The sequence below is a fragment of the Anolis carolinensis genome, chromosome 6 (assembly GCF_035594765.1).
Source record: "Anolis carolinensis isolate JA03-04 chromosome 6, rAnoCar3.1.pri, whole genome shotgun sequence".
Classification (NCBI taxonomy): domain Eukaryota; kingdom Metazoa; phylum Chordata; class Lepidosauria; order Squamata; family Dactyloidae; genus Anolis; species Anolis carolinensis.
The window spans coordinates 436,132-461,663 of NC_085846.1; the positions used below are offsets into that span (position 1 = coordinate 436,132).

The following is a 25,532-nucleotide window of genomic DNA, read 5'->3' on the forward strand; positions in this document are numbered from 1 at the left end:
CCTTTCTCTCCGCCCGGCGCATGCGTAGAACAGAACCCCGTCCCTTCGCCCTCGCCCTCTGCGCATGCGCCGCCCTTAAAGGGGCCGCGCGGAGAATGAAGCAGAGCGGAAGCTGGCGGCAGCACTTGCAGGCGGAGCTGCGGAGGCGGGAAGGGCGCGCGGCCGGGTGGAGGGCGGTCCTGGAGCGACGTGAGCGCGCCCGAGCATGTGCAGAGTGCGAGGGAGGGAAGCAGGGAGGCGGGGAAAGGAAAGGCCTAGCTCGGCCTCCGCCTGAGCCTTTAGCCTTGTTTCTGGGTCAGGGCCCCGCCCACCAGTCCCTAGCCCCGCCCCTCAGTTTTGCACTCGCCAATCCTTGGCTCCGTCGCTGGCCCCGCCCCTCAGCATTGCATTCACCAGTCCCTGGCCCCGCCCATCGCTCCCTAGGACCTTAGCCCCGCCCCTCAGTTTTGCACTAATCTGTCCTTGGCCCCGCCCCTGAATCTCTGTCCCCGCCCCTCAGTACTTCACTCACTAGTTCCTGGCTCCGCCCACGGGCACCCCCACCAGTCCCCGCCCCCTGGCCCCGCCCCTTAATAGTGCATTCACTAGTCCCTGGCCCCGCCCACCAGTCCCTAGCCCCGCCCCTCAAAACTGCAATCACCAATCCTTGGTCCCGCCCCTGAGTCTCTGGCTCCGCCTCTCAGTACTGCACTCATCTGTCCTCGGCCCCTCCCCTGGGACCCTGGCCCCGCCCCTCAATACTGCACTCACCAGTCCCTGGCTCCGCCCCAGGGTCCCGCCCACCAGTCTCCGGCCCCGCCCCTGTGTCTCTGGCCCCGCCCTTCAATATTGTATTCAGTAGTCTCTGGCCCCGCCCTGCAGCTCTTCAATCACCAGTCCTTGGTCCCGCCTCTGAGTCTCTGGCCCCGCCCCTCAATATTATTTATTTATTTATTTATTTATTTATTTATTTGCTACATTTATATGCCGCCCTTCTCACCCCGAAGGGGACTCAGAGCGGCTTACAAATTAAATTTACATACAATATTATATTAGTATAGTACAATACTGGTAACAAATTACTATATTGTACTGTATCAACATATTGTAATATTATTATGAATATTACATGTAAAATATGATATATAAATAATATTATTATATTGTATTATTAGTATTATATCGTATTACAATATAATATTATGAATATTATATGTATATACAATATGTTATAATTATTACATATTGTAAATTATGTTGTATATATATATTTATATATAAACATTCACTAGTCCCTGGCCCCGCCCACCAGTCCCTGGCCCCGCCCCGCAGCTCTGCAATCACCAGTCCTTGGTCCCGCCTCTGAGTCTCTGGCCCCGCCCCTCAATATTGTATTCACTAGTCCTTGGTCCCGCCTCTGAGTCCCTGGCCCCGCCCCTCAATATTGTATTCAATGGTCCCTGACCCCGCCCACCAGTCCCTGGCCCCGCCCCGCAGCTCTGCAATCACCAGTCCTTGGTCCCGCCCCTGTGTCCCTGGCCCCGCCCACCAGTCCCTGGCCCCGCCCCGCAGCTCTGCAATCACCAGTCCTTGGCCCCGCCCCTGTGTCCCTGGCCCCGCCCCTCAATATTGTATTCACTAGTCCCTGGCCCCGCCCACCAGTCCCTGGCCCCGCCCCACAGCTCTGCAATCACCAGTCCTTGGTCCCGCCTCTGAGTCCCTGGCCCCGCCCCTCAATATTGTATTCACTGGTCCCTAACCCCGCCCACCAGTCCCTGGCCCCGCCCCTCAATATTGTATTCACTAGTCCCTGGCCCCGCCCACCAGTCCCTGGCCCCGCCCCGCAGCTCTGCAATCACCAGTCCTTGGTCCCGCCTCTGAGTCCCTGGCCCCGCCCCTCAATATTGTATTCACTGGTCCCTGACCCCGCCCACCAGTCCCTGGCCCCGCCCCGCAGCTCTGCAATCACCAGTCCTTGGTCCCGCCTCTGAGTCCCTGGCCCCGCCCCTCAATATTGTATTCACTGGTCCCTGACCCCGCCCACCAGTCCCTGGCCCCGCCCCGCAGCTCTGCAATCACCAGTCCTTGGCCCCGCCTCTGAGTCTCTGGCCCCGCCCCTCAATATTGTATTCACTAGTCCCTGGCCCCGCCCACCAGTCTCTGGCCCCGCCCCACAGCTCTGCAATCACCAGTCCTTGGCCCCGCCCCTGTGTCCCTGGCCCCGCCCCTCAATATTGTATTCACTAGTCCCTGGCCCCGCCCACCAGTCTCTGGCCCCGCCCCACAGCTCTGCAATCACCAGTCCTTGGTCCCGCCTCTGAGTCTCTGGCCCCGCCCCTCAATATTGTATTCACTAGTCCCTGGCCCCGCCCACCAGTCCCTGGCCCCGCCCCGCAGCTCTGCAATCACCAGTCCTTGGCCCCGCCCCTGTGTCCCTGGCCCCGCCCCTCAATATTGTATTCACTAGTCCCTGGCCCCGCCCACCAGTCCCTGGCCCCGCCCCACAGCTCTGCAATCACCAGTCCTTGGTCCCGCCCCTGTGTCCCTGGCCCCGCCCACCAGTCCCTGGCCCCGCCCCGCAGCTCTGCAATCACCAGTCCTTGGCCCCGCCTCTGAGTCCCTGGCCCCGCCCCTCAATATTGTATTCACTGGTCCCTAACCCCACCCACCAGTCCCTGGCCCCGCCCCTCAATATTGTATTCACTAGTCCCTGGCCCCGCCCACCAGTCCCTGGCCCCGCCCCGCAGCTCTGCAATCACCAGTCCTTGGTCCCGCCCCTGTGTCCCTGGCCCCGCCCACCAGTCCCTGGCCCCGCCCCGCAGCTCTGCAATCACCAGTCCTTGGTCCCGCCTCTGAGTCCCTGGCCCCGCCCCTCAATATTGTATTCACTGGTCCCTAACCCCACCCACCAGTCCCTGGCCCCGCCCCTCAATATTGTATTCACTAGTCCCTGGCCCCGCCCACCAGTCCCTGGCCCCGCCCCGCAGCTCTGCAATCACCAGTCCTTGGTCCCGCCCCTGTGTCCCTGGCCCCGCCCACCAGTCCCTGGCCCCGCCCCGCAGCTCTGCAATCACCAGTCCTTGGTCCCGCCTCTGAGTCCCTGGCCCCGCCCCTCAATATTGTATTCACTGGTCCCTAACCCCACCCACCAGTCCCTGGCCCCGCCCCTCAATATTGTATTCACTAGTCCCTGGCCCCGCCCACCAGTCCCTGGCCCCGCCCCGCAGCTCTGCAATCACCAGTCCTTGGTCCCGCCCCTGTGTCCCTGGCCCCGCCCACCAGTCCCTGGCCCCGCCCCGCAGCTCTGCAATCACCAGTCCTTGGCCCCGCCTCTGAGTCCCTGGCCCCGCCCCTCAATATTGTATTCACTGGTCCCTGACCCCGCCCACCAGTCCCTGGCCCCGCCCCTCAATATTGTATTCACTGGTCCGTAACCCCGCCCACCAGTCCCTGGCCCCGCCCCTCAATATTGTATTCACTAGTCCCTGGCCCCGCCCACCAGTCCCTGGCCCCGCCCCGCAGCTCTGCAATCACCAGTCCTTGGTCCCGCCTCTGAGTCCCTGGCCCCGCCCCTCAATATTGTATTCACTGGTCCCTGACCCCGCCCACCAGTCCCTGGCCCCGCCCCTCAATATTGTATTCACTGGTCCGTAACCCCGCCCACCAGTCCCTGGCCCCGCCCCTCAATATTGTATTCACTAGTCCCTGGCCCCGCCCACCAGTCCCTGGCCCCGCCCCGCAGCTCTGCAATCACCAGTCCTTGGTCCCGCCTCTGAGTCCCTGGCCCCGCCCCTCAATATTGTATTCACTGGTCCCTGACCCCGCCCACCAGTCCCTGGCCCCGCCCCTCAATATTGTATTCACTAGTCCGTGGCCCCGCCCACCAGTCCCTGGCCCCGCCCCGCAGCTCTGCAATCACCAGTCCTTGGCCCCGCCTCTGAGTCTCTGGCCCCGCCCCTCAATATTGCATTCACTAGTTCCTGGCCCCGCCCACCAGTCTCTGGCCCCGCCCCACAGCTCTGCAATCACCAGTCCTTGGTCCCGCCTCTGAGTCTCTGGCCCCGCCCCTCAATATTGTATTCACTGGTCCCTGACCCCGCCCACCAGTCCCTGGCCCCGCCCCGCAGCTCTGCAATCACCAGTCCTTGGCCCCGCCCCTGTGTCCCTGGCCCCGCCCCTCAATATTGTATTCACTAGTCCCTGGCCCCGCCCACCAGTCCCTGGCCCCGCCCCACAGCTCTGCAATCACCAGTCCTTGGTCCCGCCCCTGTGTCCCTGGCCCCGCCCACCAGTCCCTGGCCCCGCCCCGCAGCTCTGCAATCACCAGTCCTTGGTCCCGCCTCTGAGTCCCTGGCCCCGCCCCTCAATATTGTATTCACTGGTCCCTGACCCCGCCCACCAGTCCCTGGCCCCGCCCCTCAATATTGTATTCACTGGTCCCTGACCCCGCCCACCAGTCCCTGGCCCCGCCCCGCAGCTCTGCAATCACCAGTCCTTGGCCCCGCCCCTGTGTCCCTGGCCCCGCCCCTCAATATTGTATTCACTAGTCCCTGGCCCCGCCCACCAGTCCCTGGCCCCGCCCCACAGCTCTGCAATCACCAGTCCTTGGTCCCGCCCCTGTGTCCCTGGCCCCGCCCACCAGTCCCTGGCCCCGCCCCGCAGCTCTGCAATCACCAGTCCTTGGTCCCGCCTCTGAGTCCCTGGCCCCGCCCCTCAATATTGTATTCACTGGTCCCTGACCCCGCCCACCAGTCCCTGGCCCCGCCCCTCAATATTGTATTCACTGGTCCCTGACCCCGCCCACCAGTCCCTGGCCCCGCCCCGCAGCTCTGCAATCACCAGTCCTTGGCCCCGCCCCTGTGTCCCTGGCCCCGCCCCTCAATATTGTATTCACTAGTCCCTGGCCCCGCCCACCAGTCCCTGGCCCCGCCCCGCAGCTCTGCAATCACCAGTCCTTGGTCCCGCCCCTGTGTCCCTGGCCCCGCCCACCAGTCCCTGGCCCCGCCCCGCAGCTCTGCAATCACCAGTCCTTGGTCCCGCCTCTGAGTCCCTGGCCCCGCCCCTCAATATTGTATTCACTGGTCCCTGGCCCCGCCCACCAGTCCCTGGCCCCGCCCCTCAATATTGTATTCACTGGTCCCTGACCCCGCCCACCAGTCCCTGGCCCCGCCCCGCAGCTCTGCAATCACCAGTCCTTGGCCCCGCCCCTGTGTCCCTGGCCCCGCCCCTCAATATTGTATTCACTAGTCCCTGGCCCCGCCCACCAGTCCCTGGCCCCGCCCCGCAGCTCTGCAATCACCAGTCCTTGGTCCCGCCCCTGTGTCCCTGGCCCCGCCCACCAGTCCCTGGCCCCGCCCCGCAGCTCTGCAATCACCAGTCCTTGGCCCCGCCTCTGAGTCTCTGGCCCCGCCCCTCAATATTGTATTCACTGGTCCCTGGCCCCGCCCCTGGGACCGTAGCCCCGCCCCTCAGTACTGCCCTCAGCAATCCCTGGCCCCGCCCCCTTGCCTCTGGCCCCGCCCCTGAGTGTGTTCCTCTTGCAGATGAGCATCTCCAGGAGAGGCTGGAGGCCCAACAGGTGCAGCTGGCGGAGGGGCTGCTCGGCCTGGGCGGAGACGGGCCCGGAAGGTAGGGAACCAGCACCAGCATCAGATGGGCATCATAATAATAACAGTAATAACAATAATAATAATAATATTTCCATAGTTAAAGGACTATGCTTGTGGATCTTGTGATTGATTATTATATGGATTTTAAATAATAATAATAATAATAATAATTCCATAGTTAAAGGACTATGCTTGTGGATCTTGTGATTAATTATTATATGGATTTTAAATAATAATAATAATAATAATAATAATAATAATAATTCCATAGTTAAAGGACTATGCTTGTGGATCTTGTGATTGATTATTATATGGATTTTAAATAATAATAATAATAATAATAATTCCATAGTTAAAGGACTATGCTTGTGGATCTTGTGATTAATTATTATATGGATTTTAAATAATAATAATAATAATAATAATAATAATAATAATAATAATAATAATTCCATAGTTAAAGGACTATGCTTGTGGATCTTGTGATTAATTATTATATGGATTTTATATAATAATAATAATAATAATTCCATAGTTAAAGGACTATGCTTGTGGATCTTGTGATTAATTATTATATGGATTTTAAATAATAATAATAATAATAATAATTCCATAGTTAAAGGACTATGCTTGTGGATCTTGTGATTAATTATTATATGGATTTTATATAATAATAATAATAATAATAATAATTCCATAGTTAAAGGACTATGCTTGTGGATCTTGTGATTAATTATTATATGGATTTTATATAATAATAATAATAATAATAATAATAATAATAATAATAATAATAATTCCATAGTTAAAGGACTATGCTTGTGGATCTTGTGATTAATTATTATATGGATTTTAAATAATAATAATAATAATAATAATAATAATAATAATAATTCCATAGTTAAAGGACTATGCTTGTGGATCTTGTGATTAATTATTATATGGATTTTAAATAATAATAATAATAATAATAATAATAATAATAATAATAATAATAATAATTATTCCATAGTTAAAGGACTATGCTTGTGGATCTTGTGATTAATTATTATATGGATTTTATATAATAATAATAATAATAATAATTCCATAGTTAAAGGACTATGCTTGTGGATCTTGTGATTAATTATTATATGGATTTTAAATAATAATAATAATAATAATAATAATAATAATTCCATAGTTAAAGGACTATGCTTGTGGATCTTGTGATTAATTATTATATGGATTTTAAATAATAATAATAATAATAATAATTCCATAGTTAAAGGACTATGCTTGTGGATCTTGTGATTAATTATTATATGGATTTTATATAATAATAATAATAATAATAATTCCATAGTTAAAGGACTATGCTTGTGGATCTTGTGATTAATTATTATATGGATTTTATATAATAATAATAATAATAATAATAATAATAATAATAATAATAATAATAACAATAACCTGTACATAACGCAGATAAGATGGAGGGACTGCTGGTCTGTCATAGGATTGATCCAGTCTGTGCTCATTCAGAAGAAGGCTCGGGCTGTGGCGCAGGCTGGAGAGCAAGCCAGCTGCAACCAGCTGCAATGAATCACTCTGACCATGAGGTCATGAGTTCGAGGCCAGCTCGGAGCCTGCATTTGTCTTGTCTTTGTTCTATGTTAAAAGGCATTGAATGTTTGCCTGTATGTGTCATGTGATCCGCCCTGAGTCCCCTCCGGGGTGAGAAAGAAGGGCGGAATAGAAATGCTGTCAATAAATAAATAAAATAATACCTCTGTGATAGAGCTCCAGTATGCCGATGATAACGTAGTCTGTGCGCCTTGAGAAGGCGGCCTCCAAGCCACTCCGAATGCCTTTGCAGAAGCATCAGCCTGGGCGTCTCTTTGCAGGGACCGGGGCTCCTTGGACCTGGCCGCCCTCCACCTCCAGCTGCAGGTGGACGTGGCCCAGCTTCGGCGGGAAAGAGAAGAGGTAGTCATTGCATTGCATTGATGTTCATTGGCATTGGCTCCAAGGCAAACTTCCCTGGACCCCCCCCCCCTGATGTGAGTGTTTTTCTCCCACTCTTCCAGCTGCGGCAACAGGTCACCTTCCTGGCAGAAGTCCTGAGGGAGACGGAGGCCGAGAACCAGGAGCAACGGGCCAGGTGCCCTCCCTTAGATAACCATGACTGTAATAATAACTAGAATAATAATAATAATAATAATAATAATAAGGGGCTGGGCTGGGTGGCCCTTCAGGTCTATTCCAACTCTGTGTGTCTAATATTATAGTAATTTATTAGAATAATTTATAATAAATTTATTATAATAATTTATAATAATACTAGCTGTGCCCAGCCATGCGTTGCTGTGCCGAAGTCTGGTGGTACGGGAAATAAACTATTGAGGAATTGGTGGTAGTTAAGGTCAAGGGTCAAGGTTTTACCTTACATTAAGTCCATTATAAATGGGTTATAGAGCTGTGTGGAAGGGCCTTGAGTCTACACTGCCATATAATCCAGTTAAAATCTGATAATCTGTATTTTATAGGCAGTGTGGAAGAGGCCTAAGTGAGGCCTAACTCTGCCTGTCCCCTGGGCTGAGTGGGTTGCTAGGAGACCAAATGGGCGGAGCTTAGCCTTCTAACTGGCAGCAATTGGATAAAAACAATGATTCCTCTCCCTCTAATTAGGACTTTTTTGTTTTCTTTTTGTTGTATGAACATAGAGGCATGGATGAGGGGTTGTGCTGCCAAGTTTAGTGTTTCTGGGATGTGTAGTTTTGTTGTTTTGTCCTAGGCCGAAATTTCATTACCCTTTTATATATAGAGATAATACTAATTATGTCTTCCTGCTTGGCAGAAAGAAGGGGGCTGGACTAGATGGCCCTTTGGGGTCCCCTCCAACTGTATGAGTCTCAGAATAATAATAATAATAATAATAATAATAATAATAATAATAATAATAATAATAATAATAATTGTAGAGTTGGAAAGGACTTCAAAGGCCATCCAGACCAGTCTATTCTGCTGGGCAGGAAGATGATCAAAACCCTCCTGATAGATGGCCATCCGGAGTCTCAATAGTAGTAGTAGTAATAATAATAAAAAATAGCAATTCCGTCTTCCTGCTTAGCAGAAGGGGCTGGACTGGATGGCCCCTTGGGGTCCCTTCCAACAGTATGAGTCTCATAATAATAATAAAAATAATGGTAATAATAATAGAGAATACAATAGCAATTCCGCCTTCCTGCTTGGCAGAAGGGGCTGGACTGGATGGCCCCTTGGGGTCCCTTCCAACAGTATGAGTCTCATAATAATAATGATAATGATAATAATGATAATAATAATGCCCCTCCTTGTCCCTCTTGGCAGGATGGGCCGTCTGGCGCAGGAGGCGTCCACCCTGGGTCGCGACCTGGAGGAGGCGCAGGTCAAGGCCTGGTCTCTGCGGCTGGAGGCGGAGGGTCTGCGTGGGGAGCTGTGTGGGGCGCGGGGGCTGCTGCGCCAGGCCCAGAGGGAGCGCACGGAGCTGGAGGCCCGGTGGGTGCGGGAGAAGGCCCTCGAGGCCCACAGGCTCAACGGGGCCAACCGGCGGCAGGAGAGGTGGGTCGGCCGGGTGGGGTCTGCAAGGCCAGGTCAAGCCAGGCCAAGCACTCCTTGACCTGCGGGAGACACGCCTCCCCCCACCTGTGGCCGTTCAATGTTGAGAAGCACCTTCCACAGATATATCAACCCCACTGGCCTAGTTTCCAACAAATCTCACAAACTCTGAGGATGCCTGCCATAGATGTGGGCGAAACATCAGGAGAGAATGCTTCTGGAATATGGCCAGACAGGGCGGTAAAACTCACAGCAACCCAGTGATTCCGGACAGGAAAGCCTTCGACAACACATTATGTATTATAATTATAGTCTAGCTTATAAATGATATTATATGTGTTATTATATAATTATTATATAATATACTGTATAATTATGTATTCTATTTATGAATTTATTTATGCATTTATTTATTATTAGCGACATTTATATTCTGCCCTTCTCACCCCGAAGAGGACTCATGGAGGCTTATAAGTTATATGTACACATACAATATACTATATTATTAGCATAGCACAATATAAGCATTATATATTGCTATATTGTACTATACCACTATACTATAATATTAATAGTAATATTACATGTAATATAAATATATTATAATAGTATATTATTATTGTATTACTTTATAATATTATCAATATTAAATGTATATACAATAGATTATATTAGCCTAGCACAATATTAGCATTATATATTACTACTAGCTGTGCCCGGCCACGCGTTGCTGTGGCGAAGTCTGGTGGTCTGGGAAATAAAGTATTGAGGAATTGGTGGTAGTTAAGGTCAAGGGTCAAGGTTTTCCCCTGACATTAATTCCAGTCGTGTCTGACTCTGGAGGTTGGTGCTCATCTCCATTTCTAAGCCAAAGAGCCGGCGTTGTCCGTAGACTCCTCCAAGGTCATGTGGGATGACTACATGGAGCGGCGTTACCTTCCCGCTGGAGCAGTACCTATTGATGCACTCACATTTGCATGTTTTCGAACTTCTGGGTTGGCAGAAGCTGGAGCTAACAGTGGGGGCTCTCTCCGCTCCCCCAATTCAAACCTGTGGCCTTTCGGTCCAGAAGTTCAGCAGCTCAGCGCTTTAACACGCTGCGCCATCAGGGGATATTATTTCCTAAAGGTTGTGAATATACAATATTTCTGATTGGTTTTTTTTTGTTTGTTGGAGGCAAGTATGAATGCTGCAATTAGGAAAAATGATTAGGATGTAATGGCCTTGCAGCTTTAAAGCCTGGCTGTTTCCTCCCTGAGTGAATTTTTTGTTGGGAGGTGTTAGCTGGCGCTGATTGTTTCCTGTCTGGAATTCCCTTGTTTTCAGAGTGGTGTTGTTTGCAATATTTTATGTGCTTCTACTGTCTGTGGCCCTGAGAAAACAGGATTTGCCAGACTTTGATGATGGGAATACTTTGTTGGGAGGTGTTAGCTGGCCCTGATTGTTTCCTGTCTGGAATACCCTTGTTTTCAGAGTGATGTTGTTTGCGATATTTTATGTGCTTCTACTGTCTGTGGCCCTGAGAAAACAGGATTTGCCAGACTTCGATGATGGGAATACTTTGTTGGGAGGTGTTAGCTGGCCCTGATTGTTTCCTGTCTGGAATACCCTTGTTTTCAGAGTGATGTTGTTTGCGATATTTTATGTGCTTCTACTGTCTGTGGCCCTGAGAAAACAGGATTTGCCAGACTTTGATGATGGGAATACTTTGTTGGGAGGTGTTAGCTGGCCCTGATTGTTTCCTGTGTGGAATTCCCCTGTTTATTTACTGTCCTGGTTTTAGAGATTATATAGTTCTGCATTATTCTATCCCATATTTCATATTAAAGAAGAATCTCACTTATCCAACATTCGCTTATACAATGTTCTGGATTATCCAACGCAGTCTGCCTTTTCATAATCAATGTTTTTGTAGTCAGTGTTTTAAATTCATTGTGATATTTTAGTGGTAAATTTGTAAATACAGTACAGTAGAGTCTCACTTATCCAACATAAACGGGCCGGCAGAACGTTGGATAAGCGAATATGTTGGATAATGAGGAATTAAGGATAACCCTATTAAACATCAAATTAAGTTATGATTTTACAAATAAGCACCAAAACATCATGTTAGACAACAAATTTGTCAGAAAAAGTAGTTCAGTACACAGTAATGCTATGTAGTAATTACTGTATTTATGAATTTAGCACCAAAATATCACGATATATTGAAAGCATTGACTACAAAAATGCGTTGGATAATCCAGAACGTTGGATAAGCGAGTGTTGGATAAGTGAGACTCTACTGTAAATACTACATAAGATTACTGTGCGTGGAACTACCTTTTCTGTCAAATTTGTTGTATAATATGATGTTTTGGTGCTTAATTTGTATAACGATTACCTAATTTGATGTTTAATCAGCTTTTCCTGAATCCCTTCTAATTATGCAACATATTCACTTATCCTGCCGGCCTGTTTATGTTGGATAAGTGAGACTCTGCTGTATATTGATAATCTTATATTATCTGCTCAGAACTGGATTATCTGAGGCTCCTTCTTCACAGCTGTATAAAATGCACACTAAAGTGGATTATATGGCAGTGTGGAGTCAAGATAATCCAGTGCAAAGCAGATAATATAAGATTATAAATGGGTTATATAGCTGTGTGGAAGGGCCTTGAGTCTACACTGCCATATAATCCAGTTAAAATCAGATAATCTGTGGAAGAAGCCTAAGTGAGGCCTAAATCTGCCTGTCCCCTAACTGAAACCTGGCTGTCCCTTGGTTGCTAGGCAACCAAGTGGGCAGAGATTAGCCCTCTAAACTGGCAGCAATTGGATAAAAAAAATTATTGCTCTCCCTCTAATTAGGACTTTATTTTTCTTTTCTTTTTGTTGTATCAACCTTGAGGCGTGGATGATGGGTTGTGTTGTCAAATTTCGAGGTTGGGGGGCCTGTACTTTTGTTGTTTTGTGAATTGCCGTGATGCCATCACTCTTTTATATATATAGATTATATATTAAATATATAATTATACAGTAGTCTCTCACTTATCCAACGTTCTGGATTATCCAACGCATTTTTGTAGTCAATGTGGATACATTGTGATATTTTGGTGCTAAATTTGTAAATACAGTAATTACTACATAGCATTACTGCATATTGAACTACTTTTTCTGTCAATTTTGTTGTATAACATGATATTTTGGTGCTTAATTTGTAAAATCATAACCTAATTTGATGTTTAATAGGCTTTTCCTTAATCCCTCCTTATCCAACATATTCGCTTATCCAACGTTCTGCCAGCCCATTTATGTTGGATAAGTGAGACTCTACTGTATATGTGTTGTTATATAAGTATTATATATTATAATATATAATTATTTATGTATAATTATATATTCTATTTGTTCATTCATTCATTTATTTGTGACATTTATATCCCGCCCTTCTCACCCCGAAGGGGAATCAGGGCAGCTTACATGTTATATGTACATATACAATGTATTATATTATTAGCATAGCACAATATAAGCATTATATATTACTATATTGTACTATACCACAATACTGTAATATTAATAGTAATATTACATGTAATATAAATATACTATTATAATAGTATATTATTGTAGTACATTGTAATATTATTATCAATATTAAATGCATATACAATATATTACATTAGTATAGCATAATATGAGTATTATATATTGACACAGGAGACATGGTGGAATATTCTAACTTAAAATGAAGTCATATAAAATAAGAGTTGCCGTGAGTTTTTCCGGGCTGTCTGTCCATGTTCAAGAAGCATTCTCTCCTGACGTTTCTCCCACATCTATGGCAGGTCTGTGAGAGTCCCTAACCTCCCACCCGGCCCTTTCCTCCCCAGGTACCAGCGCAAGGTGACCCTCCTGCAGGAGAAGCTGGAGCGGATGAAGGAAGCCAATGGAGGGTGAGTCCCTTCTTTTGGGGAGGGGTCTTCCTGGCCTGGATGCAGGGCAGAGGGTGGCCGGAGTGGCCTTCTTCTGACCACAGCCTCCCTATTGTCCCAGTCTGGCAGCAATGGGAGACGACTGGGACATCCATCATGGTTTTGGGGGTGGGGAGCCCATCTCCCACCCAGGGAAGCCCCTCCCCAAAGACCCCAATTTGGGTCTCTCTTTCCTTTCTGCAGGATGGAGGGCGAAACGCCTCTGCAGGGAAGCAGCTTGGGTTCGTCCAGCGAAGAAGCAGACATGGTAGGCGGAGGAAGGCGGTCAGTCGAGGAGAGGAGTGGGCACCGGACCCCTGCACAGCCCTGGCGGGGAGGGGGCCGGGAACCACTTGACCGGGGGCTCCATGCCCATCGTTCCTTTCTCCCTCTATGATTAGGACACTGGAGGAGGCAGCGGTCAAGCAGAACCCAGGCCGGTCAGTCCAGAGGCAGGTGAGGGGTCCCAGCCAAAGAGGGGTCCCAGCCCCTCCCCAAAGACTTAGAATGGAAGAAAGAAATGAAGGGGCTGCTGGACTAGATGGCCTTTGGGAGCCCCCCCCCAACCTTAGTGGGTTTTTAATTGATATAGTTGTATGTGTTGTCGAAGGCTTTCATGGCCAGGATCACAGGGTTGTTGTGTGTCTTTCGGGCTGTGTGGCCATGTTCCAGAAGCATTCTCTCCTGACGTTTCGCCCACATCTATGGCAGGCATCCTCAGAGGTTGTGATATACCTCACAACCTCTGAGGATGCCTGCCATAGATGTGGGCGAAACGTCAGGAGAGAATGCTTCTGGAACATGACAACCTCTGAGGATGCCTGCCATAGATGTGGGCGAAACGTCAGGAGAGAATGCTTCTGGAACATGGCCACACAGCCCGAAAGACACACAACAACCCTGATATAGTTGTGTTTATTTTAGATGTTTTAAATGGTTGTTGTAGCACAGGGGTCCCCAAACTAAGGCCAGATCCGGCCCGCCGGAGCCATTTATCCGGCCCGCGGCAGCTTTCCTCCCTTTCCTGCGTTGCTGTCCCGCTCCGGGCACAAGCCTTGGAGACTGACTTGCCTTTCCACCTTCCGGCCACTTTTCTGCTCTATGAGCCTTTGACCCTCACCTGGCTCCTCTGCATAAGCCATGCCGTGGAGGAGCCTTGCCTTTTACTGCTGATCAAAAGGTATTTTAATTATTATTTAATTAATTATTAATCACTAAGGTGTGTTTCCTCCAGGTTTAGCAATACGTTGATCAGCAATATACTCCGGATTTCTCCCTGGGCTGGAGGCCTGAGTGGGGCCTCTCCAGTATTATTATTATTAACATTGAGGATGGGTGGCCATCTGTCAGGTGTGCTTTGCTGTTCTTTTGGTGCACAAAGGAAGAAGAGGGTTGGATTAAATGGCCCAAGGGTCTCTTCCAACCCTCTTTATTATTATTATTATTATTATTATTATTATTATTATTATTATTATTATTATTATTAACATTGAGTCTGGGTGGCCATCTGTTAGGGGTTCCTTGCTGTGCTTTTGGTGCAGAAAGGCAGAAGGGGGTTGGACTAAATGGCCCAAGGGTTTCTTCCAACCCTCATTATTATTATTGTTATTATTATTATTATTATTATTATTATTAACATTGAGTCTGGGTGGCCATCTGTCAGGGGTTCCTTGCTGTGCTTTTGGTGCAGAAAGGCAGAAGGGGGTTGGACTAAATGGCCCAAGGGTCTCTTCCAACCCTCTTTATTATTATTATTATTATTATTATTATTATTATTATTATTATTAACATTGAGTCTGAGTGGCCATCTGTCAGGGGTTCCTTGCTGTGCTTTTGGTGCAGAAAGGCAGAAGGAGGTTGGACTAAATGGCCCAAGGGTTTCTTCCAACCCTCTTTATTATTATTATTATTATTATTATTATTATTATTATTATTATTATTATTAACATTGAGTCTGGGTGGCCATCTGTCAGGGGTTCCTTGCTGTGCTTTTGGTGCAGAAAGGCAGAAGGAGGTTGGACTAAATGGCCCAAGGGTTTCTTCCAACCCTCATTATTATTATTATTATTATTATTATTATTATTATTAACATTGAGTCTGGGTGGCCATCTGTCAGGGGTTCCTTGCTGTGCTTTTGGTGCAGAAAGGCAGAAGGGGGTTGGACTAAATGGCCCAAGGGTCTCTTCCAACCCTCATTATTATTATTATTATTATTATTATTATTATTATTATTATTATTATTATTAACATTGAGTCTGGGTGGCCATCTGTCAGGGGTTCCTTGCTGTGCTTTTGGTGCAGAAAGGCAGAAGGAGGTTGGACTAAATGGCCCAAGGGTTTCTTCCAACCCTCATTATTATTATTATTATTATTATTATTATTATTATTATTATTATTATTAACATTGAGTCTGGGTGGCCATCTGTCAGGGGTTCCTTGCTGTGCTTTTGGTGCAGAAAGGCAGAAGGAGGTTGGACTAAATGGCCCAAGGGTTTCTTCCAACCCTCATTATTATTATTATTATTATTATTATTATTATTATTATTATTATTATTAACATTGAGTCTGGGTGGCCATCTGTCAGGGGTTCCTTGCTGTGCTTTTGGTGCAGAAAGGCAGAAGGGGGTTGGACTAAATGGCCCAAGGGTTTCTTCCAACCCTCTTTCTTATTATTATTATTATTATTATTATTATTATTATTATTATTATTATTATTATTATTAACATTGAGTCTGGGTGGCCATCTGTCAGGGGTTCCTTGCTGTGCTTTTGGTGCAGAAAGGCAGAAGGAGGTTGGACTAAATGGCCCAAGGGTTTCTTCCAACCCTCTTTATTATTATTATTATTATTATTATTATTATTATTATTATTATTATTATTAACATTGAGTCTGGGTGGCCATCTGTCAGGGGTTCCTTGCTGTGCTTTTGGTGCAGAAAGGCAGAAGGGGGTTGGACTAAATGGCCCAAGGGGTTTCTTCCAACCCTCTTTATTATTATTATTATTATTATTATTAACATTGAGGCTGGCTGGACATCTGTCAGCGGCAATACTAATGGCTTTTGGTGCACAAAGGCAGAAGGGGATTGGACTAAATGGCCCAAGGGTTTCTTCCAACCCTCTTTATTATTATTATTATTATTATTATTATTATTATTATTAACATTGAGGATGGGTGGCCATCTGTCAGGGGTGCTTTGCTTGTGCTTTCGGTGCACAAAGGCAGAAGGGGGTTGGACTAAATGGCCCAAGGGTTTCTTCCAACCCTCTTTCTTATTATTATTATTATTATTATTATTATTAACATTGAGTCTGGGTGGCCATCTGTCAGGGGTTCCTTGCTGTGCTTTTGATGCACAAAGGCAGAAGGAGGTTGGACTAAATGGCCCAAGGGTTTCTTCCAACCCTCATTATTATTATTATTATTATTATTATTATTATTATTATTATTATTATTATTATTATTATTAACATTGAGTCTGGGTGGCCATCTGTCAGGGGTTCCTTGCTGTGCTTTTGATGCACAAAGGCAGAAGGGGGTTGGACTAAATGGCCCAAGGGTTTCTTCCAACCCTCTTTCTTATTATTATTATTATTATTATTATTATTATTATTATTATTATTATTAACATTGAGTCTGGGTGGCCATCTGTCAGGGGTTCCTTGCTGTGCTTTTGGTGCAGAAAGGCAGAAGGGGGTTGGACTAAATGGCCCAAGGGGTTTCTTCCAACCCTCTTTATTATTATTATTATTATTATTATTAACATTGAGGCTGGCTGGACATCTGTCAGCGGCAATACTAATGGCTTTTGGTGCACAAAGGCAGAAGGGGATTGGACTAAATGGCCCAAGGGTTTCTTCCAACCCTCTTTATTATTATTATTATTATTATTATTATTATTATTATTATTATTATTATTAACATTGAGGATGGGTGGCCATCTGTCAGGGGTGCTTTGCTTGTGCTTTCGGTGCACAAAGGCAGAAGGGGGTTGGACTAAATGGCCCAAGGATCTCTTCCAACCCTCTTTATTATTATTATTATTATTATTATTATTATTATTATTATTATTATTAACATTGAGTCTGGGTGGCCATCTGTCAGGGGTTCCTTGCTGTGCTTTCGGTGCAGAAAGGCAGAAGGGGGTTGGACTCAATGGCCCAAGGGTTTCTTCCAACCCTCTTTATTATTATTATTATTATTATTATTATTATTATTATTATTATTATTATTATTATCATCATCATTGAGGCTGTATTTGTTTCTTTTTTTTAACCTCAAAATAAAATATGTGCCATTTGCATAGGCATTTGTTCATAGTTTTTTTTAAAAAAAAACCTATAGTCCGGCCCTCCAACGGTCTGAGGAACTGTTAACTGGCCCCCCGTTTAAAAAGTTTGGGGACCCCTGTTGTATCATGTTGACTCTGTAATTTGTTTTATGTTTTGATTGTATTCAACTGAGGTATTTGATTGTATTTAACCAGGTCCCTTTGGGGAGAAGGAGGCAGGTTATAAATATATTATTATTATTATTATTATTATTATTATTATTATTATTATTATTATTATTATATGTCACAGCAAACAAGATAGACATGCTGGATTTCGTTTCACACAAATCACTTCCCAAGTGTCTAGGACTGTGTGATGTATTTTCGGGTGATGCTGCTGATACCAGTCGGGTGGCCTTTTGCAGTTGGCAGATCAGATATTATTGTTGTTGTTGTTGTTGTTATTATTATTATTATTATGGACTATGGAGTCTGGTGGAGCCTCCTTCTCTGGAAGTTTATCACCAGAAGCAGGGTGGCCATCTGTCAGGAGGGTTTGGATGGTGCCTGGCAGAATGAAAGAAAAGGGCAGGACTGGATGGCCTTTAGGGTTCCCTCCCAACTCTAGGATTCTATAAGGGAGACTCATCAAGGAAAGTAAGGGCTTGTGTGGCCATCTGTCAGGAGGGTTTGGATGGAGCCTGGCAGAATGAAAGAAAAGGGCAGGACTGGATGGCCTTTAGGGTTCCCTCCCAACTCTAGGATTCTATAAGGGAGACTCATCAAGGAAAGTAAGGGCTTGTGTGGCCATCTGTCGGGAGGGTTTCGACTGTGTCCGCTTGCCCGATGGAAGGGGGCTGGACTGGGTGGCCTTTGGGGGTCCCTTCTAACATTAGTGGGATCCGGACCACTCGAGTGTCTGGTGGAGTCTCCTTCTCTGGAGGGTTGTCACCAGATGCTAGAAGGCCATCTGTCAGGAGGGATTGGGTGGTGTCCCCTCGCCTGGCAGAAGAGGCTGGACTGGGTGGCCTTTGGGGGTCCCTCCCAACTCCAGGATTCTAAACTTTACTCATCAAGTCAAGTCGGAGTTTGTATGGCCATCTGTCAGGAGGGCTTAAGACAGTGTCCTCTTGCCCGATGGAAGGGGGTTGGACTGGGTGGCCTTTGGGATTTCTTCCAAGTGGAAGTTTTTCATCGGAGGCCGGATGGCCATCTGTCGGGAGGGTTTGGATGGTGCCTGGCAAAACGAAAGAAAGGGCCTGGACTGGATGGCCTTTGGGGTTCCCTCCCAACTCTAGGAATCTATGATAAGGGAGACTCATCAAGTAAAGTAAGGGCTTGTGTGGCCATCTGTCGGGAGGGTTTGGGTGGGGCCTTCCTGCCTGGCGGAAGGGAAGAAGGGGCTGGACTGGATGGCCTTCAGGGCCCCCGTTCATACCGTGTCTCTCTTCTGCAGGGAGACCCTGACGGAGGAGGACCGGACTCTGGACCTCGACAAGGGAGCCGGACACTGGCCGCAGGAGGGTCAAGCTGACCCCTGACCCCATGGGCCAGGGAGAGAATAATGGGGAGGGGTCCCATCTTGGCTTGCGTCCAAGGGCAGCTCTGTCCAAAGCTCAGTGCCCTCTGGCCGGAGAGGTCAAGGGGGTCAGTGCTGGCCAGACTGACCTCTAGAGACCCATCCTTGGCCAAAGGGAGGCCTCACCTTGCAGACTGGACCATTCAAAATAAACAAAACAAAGGAAACCAGGCTGAGCGTCAACCCAGAGTGTGGCGAGTGTAACTGTTTTATTCCTTCCTCTCTCCTCCTTTTCCTTTCCTCCTCTTTCCTTCCTTCCTTCCTTCCTTCCTTCCTTCCTTCCTTCCTTCCTTTTTGGCCAGGGAGGGGCCGCAATCTTGGGGAGGGGTCTCCAGGGTCAAAAAAGGGTCCCAATTGGCACAGGATTTGTTTACAAGGCCTTGTTTACAAGGCTGGACGGCAGGAAGGAAGGAAGGAGGGATGAAAATGGGGAGGGGGCATTTCCGTGGGCAGAGAGCCCCCTCCCCTCGCAACATGGCTTCTAAGGCAACCGAAGGCTTCTCGGCCCCCTCCCCAGTACAGGAAAAGGGGGGGGGTCTCGTTCCCAACACAAAGAAGTTAAAAGAAGACACTTAATGCCCAACCAATGGATGGATCCAGTGCGTCAGACTCAGGGGGGGGAAATATTGGGGAGGGGGACGACAATGACGACGAGGAGGAGGAGGAGGCACAAAAGTGGGGAGGGGGTGCCGTGAAAGGTTAAAGTTCATCTGGAAAAATACACATTAGCGAGTGGGTGGGGGGCAGCAGCAAAGGGGGTCGCAGCAGCAGGCGGAATAAACGTGGGAAGGAAGCCCCCTCCCCACTTGAGTCACATTAAAAGCCCCCTTGAAGGGGTTGCTGGGGGGGGGGGCGGGGAGGGAGGGGGGCGTGTGGGGAGGGGCCGAGGCAAGACATTCTCCAACTGGGGAGGGGGCTCTCTCCCTCCCCTCCCCCTCCCCTCTTTCGGCGGCTCCTCCATGCCCCCCCCCCCCCGCTTTTGTGTGGTTCCTTTTTTCAGGGGAGGGGTCTCCGTGGCCGGCCGTGTCCTAGCAGAAGTGGTCATCGTCCTCCTTGTCGTCCTTCAGGCCCTTCAGCCGCAGGCGGGCAAAGTCCTCAAAGACGATGTCGTCGTCCTGGCCGTAGCTGCGCATTGATTGGCAAGGGAAGAGGAAGAAGAAGAAGAAGAGACATTGATTGGCATTGATTGAGTGATTGATTGAGAGATATCACGCCTTATCTATCTCTCCATACAGAGACTCAAAGCAGCTCACAATCAAAAACATTACAGATATACAAATACAGTAGAGTCTCACTTATCCAAGCTTCTGGATTATCCAAGCCATTTTTGTAGTCAATGTTTCCAATATATCGTGATATTTTGGTGCTAAATTCGTAAATACAGTAATTACAACATAACGTTACTGCGTATTGAACTGCTTTTTCTGTCAAATTTGTTGTATAACACGATGTTTTGGTGCTTAATTTGTAAAATCGTAACCTAATTTGATGTTTAATAGGCTTTTCCTTAACCCCTCCTTATTATCCAAGATATTCGCTTATCCAAGCTTCTGCCGGCCCGTTTAGCTTGGATTAGTGAGACTCTACTAGATTGAGGAATTGGTGGTAGTTAAGGTCAAGGGTAAAGGTTTTCCCCGGACGTTAAGTCCAGTCGTGTCTGACTCTGGGGGTTGGTGCTCATCTCCATTTCTAAGCCAAAGAGCCGGCGTTGTCCGTAGACTCCTCCTAGGTCATGTGGGATGACTACATGGAGTGGCGTTACCTTCCCGCCGGAGCAGTACCTATTCATCTACTCTCATTTGCATGTTTTTGAACTTTAGTGTTTCTGGGACGTGTAGTTTTGTTGTTTTGTCCTAGGCTGAAATTCCATTACCCTTTTATATATATAGATTGACACAACGATATTGTATGACACAGCAAACAAGATAGATATGCTGCATTTCGTATCACAAAACCACAAGTCGAACACTTCCCAAGTGTCTAGGACTGTGTGATGTATTTTCGGATGATGCGTGCAGATCCCAGTAGGGTGGCCTTTTGCAGTTGGCAGATTGTGATTTTGTCAATGTCTATTGTTTCCAAATGCCGGCTGAGATCTTTTGGCGCGGCACCCAGTGTGCCCATCACCACCGGGACCACCTGCACTGGTTTCCGCCAGAGTCTTTGAAGTTCAATCTTGAGGTCCTGATAGCGGCTGAGTTTTTCCTGTTGTTTTTCGTCAATGTGACTGTCACCTGGGAATATGGCAACATCAATGATCTAAACCTTTTTCCTTTCCACAACCGTGATGTCTGGTGTGTTGTGTTCCAGAAATTTGTCAGTCTGGATTCGGAAGTCCCACAGTATCTTTGCGTGTTCATTTTCCAATACTTTTGCAGGTTTGTGATCCCACCAGTTCTTTGCTGCTGGGAGGTGGTACTTGAGGCATAAGTTCCAATGAATCATTTGGGCCACGTAGTTGTGCCTCTGTTTGTAGTCTGTCTGTGCAATTTTCTTACAGCAGCTGAGGATACGATCAATGGTTTCATCGGTTTCCCTGCACAGTCTGCATTTTGGTTCATCGGCTGATTTTTCGATCTTGGCCTTGATGGCCTTTGTCCTGATGTCTTGCTCCTGGGCTGCAAGGATCAGGCCTTCTGTCTCCTTCTTCAGGGTCCCATTCGTGAGCCAGAGCCAGGTCTTCTATTATTATTATTATTATTATTATTATTATTAATGGCCTTTGTCCTGATGTCTTGCTCCTGGGCTGCAAGGATCAGGCCTTCTGTCTCCTTCTTCAGGGTCCCATTCGTGAGCCAGAGCCAGGTCTTCTATTATTATTATTATTATTATTATTATTATTATTATTATTATTATTATTATTAATGGCCTTTGTCCTGATGTCTTGCTCCTGGGCTGCAAGGATCAGGCCTTCTGTCTCCTTCTTCAGGGTCCCATTCGTGAGCCAGAGCCAGGTCTTCTATTATTATTATTATTATTATTATTATTATTATTATTAATGGCCTTTGTCCTGATGTCTTGCTCCTGGGCTGCAAGGATCAGGCCTTCTGTCTCCTTCTTCAGGGTCCCATTCGTGAGCCAGAGCCAGGTCTTCTATTATTATTATTATTATTATTATTATTATTAATGGCCTTTGTCCTGATGTCTTGCTCCTGGGCTGCAAGGATCAGGCCTTCTGTCTCCTTCTTCAGGGTCCCATTCGTGAGCCAGAGCCAGGTCTTCTATTATTATTATTATTATTATTATTATTATTAATGGCCTTTGTCCTGATGTCTTGCTCCTGGGCTGCAAGGATCAGGCCTTCTGTCTCCTTCTTCAGGGTCCCATTCGTGAGCCAGAGCCAGGTCTTCTATTATTATTATTATTATTATTATTATTATTAATGGCCTTTGTCCTGATGTCTTGCTCCTGGGCTGCAAGGATCAGGCCTTCTGTCTCCTTCTTCAGGGTCCCATTCGTGAGCCAGAGCCAGGTCTTCTATTATTATTATTATTATTATTATTATTATTAATGGCCTTTGTCCTGATGTCTTGCTCCTGGGCTGCAAGGATCAGGCCTTCTGTCTCCTTCTTCAGGGTCCCATTCGTGAGCCAGAGCCAGGTCTTCTATTATTATTATTATTATTATTATTATTATTATTATTGTTATTAATTGCCTTTGTTCTGATGTCTTGCTCCTGGGCTGAAAGGATCAGGCCTTCTGTCTCCTTCTTCAGGGTCCCATTCGTGAGCCAGAGCCAGGTCTTCTATTATTATTATTATTATTATTATTATTATTATTATTATTATTATTATTATTATTGTTATTAATTGCCTTTGTCCTGATGGCTTGCTCCTGGGCTGAAAGGATCAGGCCTTCTGTCTCCTTCTTCAGGGTCCCATTCGTGAGCCAGAGCCAGGTCTTCTATTATTATTATTATTATTATTATTATTATTATTATTATTATTATTATTGTTATTAATTGCCTTTGTCCTGATGTCTTGCTCCTGGGCTGCAAGGATCAGGCCTTCTGTCTCCTTCTTCAGGGTCCCATTCGTGAGCCAGAGCCAGGTCTTCTATTATTATTATTATTATTATTATTATTATTATTATTATTATTATTATTAATTGCCTTTGTCCTGATGGCTTGCTCCTGGGCTGAAAGGATCAGGCCTTCTGTCTCCTTCTTCAGGGTCCCATTCGTGAGCCAGAGCCAGATCTTCTATTATTATTATTATTATTATTATTATTATTATTATTATTGTTATTAATTGCCTTTGTTCTGATGTCTTGCTCCTGGGCTGAAAGGATCAGGCCTTCTGTCTCCTTCTTCAGGGTCCCATTCGTGAGCCAGAGCCAGGTCTTCTATTATTATTATTATTATTATTATTATTATTATTATTATTATTGTTATTAATTGCCTTTGTCCTGATGTCTTGCTCCTGGGCTGAAAGGATCAGGCCTTCTGTCTCCTTCTTCAGGGTCCCATTCGTGAGCCAGAGCCAGGTCTTCTATTATTATTATTATTATTATTATTATTATTATTATTATTATTATTGTTATTAATTGCCTTTGTCCTGATGTCTTGCTCCTGGGCTGCAAGGATCAGGCCTTCTGTCTCCTTCTTCAGGGTCCCATTCGTGAGCCAGAGCCAGGTCTTCTATTATTATTATTATTATTATTATTATTATTATTATTATTATTATTAATTGCCTTTGTCCTGATGTCTTGCTCCTGGGCTGAAAGGATCAGGCCTTCTGTCTCCTTCTTCAGGGTCCCATTCGTGAGCCAGAGCCAGATCTTCTATTATTATTATTATTATTATTATTATTATTATTATTATTATTGTTATTAATTGCCTTTGTTCTGATGTCTTGCTCCTGGGCTGAAAGGATCAGGCCTTCTGTCTCCTTCTTCAGGGTCCCATTCGTGAGCCAGAGCCAGATCTTCTATTATTATTATTATTATTATTATTATTATTATTATTATTATTATTATTAATTGCCTTTGTCCTGATGTCTTGCTCCTGGGCTGAAAGGATCAGGCCTTCTGTCTCCTTCTTCAGGGTCCCATTCGTGAGCCAGAGCCAGGTCTTCTATTATTATTATTATTATTATTATTATTATTATTATTATTATTATTATTAATTGCCTTTTTCCTGATGTCTTGCTCCTGGGCTGCAAGGATCAGGCCTTCTGTCTCCTTCTTCAGGGTCCCATTCGTGAGCCAGAGCCAGGTCTTCTATTATTATTATTATTATTATTATTATTATTATTAATGGCCTTTGTCCTGATGTCTTGCTCCTGGGCTGCAAGGATCAGGCCTTCTGTCTCCTTCTTCAGGGTCCCATTCGTGAGCCAGAGCCAGGTCTTCTATTATTATTATTATTATTATTATTATTATTATTAATGGCCTTTGTCCTGATGTCTTGCTCCTGGGCTGCAAGGATCAGGCCTTCTGTCTCCTTCTTCAGGGTCCCATTCGTGAGCCAGAGCCAGGTCTTCTATTATTATTATTATTATTATTGTTATTAATGGCCTTTGTCCTGATGTCTTGCTCCTGGGCTGCAAGGATCAGGCCTTCTGTCTCCTTCTTCAGGGTCCCATTCGTGAGCCAGAGCCAGGTCTTCTATTATTATTATTATTATTATTATTATTATTATTAATGGCCTTTGTCCTGATGTCTTGCTCCTGGGCTGCAAGGATCAGGCCTTCTGTCTCCTTCTTCAGGGTCCCATTCGTGAGCCAGAGCCAGATCTTCTATTATTATTATTATTATTATTATTATTATTATTGTTATTAATTGCCTTTGTTCTGATGTCTTGCTCCTGGGCTGAAAGGATCAGGCCTTCTGTCTCCTTCTTCAGGGTCCCATTCGTGAGCCAGAGCCAGGTCTTCTATTATTATTATTATTATTATTATTATTAATGGCCTTTGTCCTGATGTCTTGCTCCTGGGCTGCAAGGATCAGGCCTTCTGTCTCCTTCTTCAGGGTCCCATTCGTGAGCCAGAGCCAGGTCTTCTATTATTATTATTATTATTATTGTTATTAATTGCCTTTGTCCTGATGTCTTGCTCCTGGGCTGCAAGGATCAGGCCTTCTGTCTCCTTCTTCAGGGTCCCATTCGTGAGCCAGAGCCAGGTCTTCTATTATTATTATTATTATTATTGTTATTAATTGCCTTTGTCCTGATGTCTTGCTCCTGGGCTGCAAGGATCAGGCCTTCTGTCTCCTTCTTCAGGGTCCCATTCGTGAGCCAGAGCCAGGTCTTCTATTATTATTATTATTATTATTGTTATTAATGGCCTTTGTCCTGATGTCTTGCTCCTGGGCTGCAAGGATCAGGCCTTCTGTCTCCTTCTTCAGGGTCCCATTCGTGAGCCAGAGCCAGGTCTTCTATTATTATTATTATTATTATTATTATTAATGGCCTTTGTCCTGATGTCTTGCTCCTGGGCTGCAAGGATCAGGCCTTCTGTCTCCTTCTTCAGGGTCCCGTTCGTGAGCCAGAGCCAGGTCTTCTATTATTATTATTATTATTATTGTTATTAATTGCCTTTGTCCTGATGTCTTG

The 25,532-nt window shown here is 46.1% G+C and overlaps 2 protein-coding genes across 8 annotated transcripts in view; one reads left to right on the top strand and one right to left on the bottom strand.

Annotated features, from left to right (window-relative positions):
* Positions 1-5: 5 nt before the first annotated feature.
* LOC134292482 (autophagy-related protein 16-1-like) lies at positions 6-20,116 on the top strand. Of its 7 annotated transcripts, none has more exons than XM_062957546.1 (9): positions 6-189; positions 5,523-5,607; positions 7,475-7,556; positions 7,658-7,731; positions 8,940-9,170; positions 13,046-13,108; positions 13,331-13,394; positions 13,528-13,582; positions 19,980-20,116. In XM_062957546.1, exons 1-9 carry the CDS (start codon positions 21-23, stop codon positions 20,009-20,011), a joined length of 855 nt encoding a protein of 284 aa, XP_062813616.1. In that variant the 5' UTR covers positions 6-20; the 3' UTR covers positions 20,012-20,116. The 7 variants fall into 7 exon arrangements, with proteins under 7 accessions (XP_062813616.1, XP_062813613.1, XP_062813614.1 ...); XM_062957543.1 differs by lacking the exon at positions 19,980-20,116 and adding an exon at positions 19,282-19,533; XM_062957544.1 differs by lacking the exon at positions 19,980-20,116 and adding an exon at positions 19,282-19,533 and having other exon boundaries at positions 8,940-9,107; positions 13,001-13,108.
* The window catches only part of arrb2 (arrestin beta 2), a 50,038-nt gene continuing 44,039 nt past the window's right edge, over positions 19,534-25,532 (bottom strand). The window contains exon 14 of the mRNA XM_062957540.1: positions 19,534-20,104. Coding sequence (XP_062813610.1) covers positions 20,008-20,104 — 97 coding nt within the window. The 3' untranslated portion in view covers positions 19,534-20,007. The remainder of the gene's footprint in view (positions 20,105-25,532) is intronic.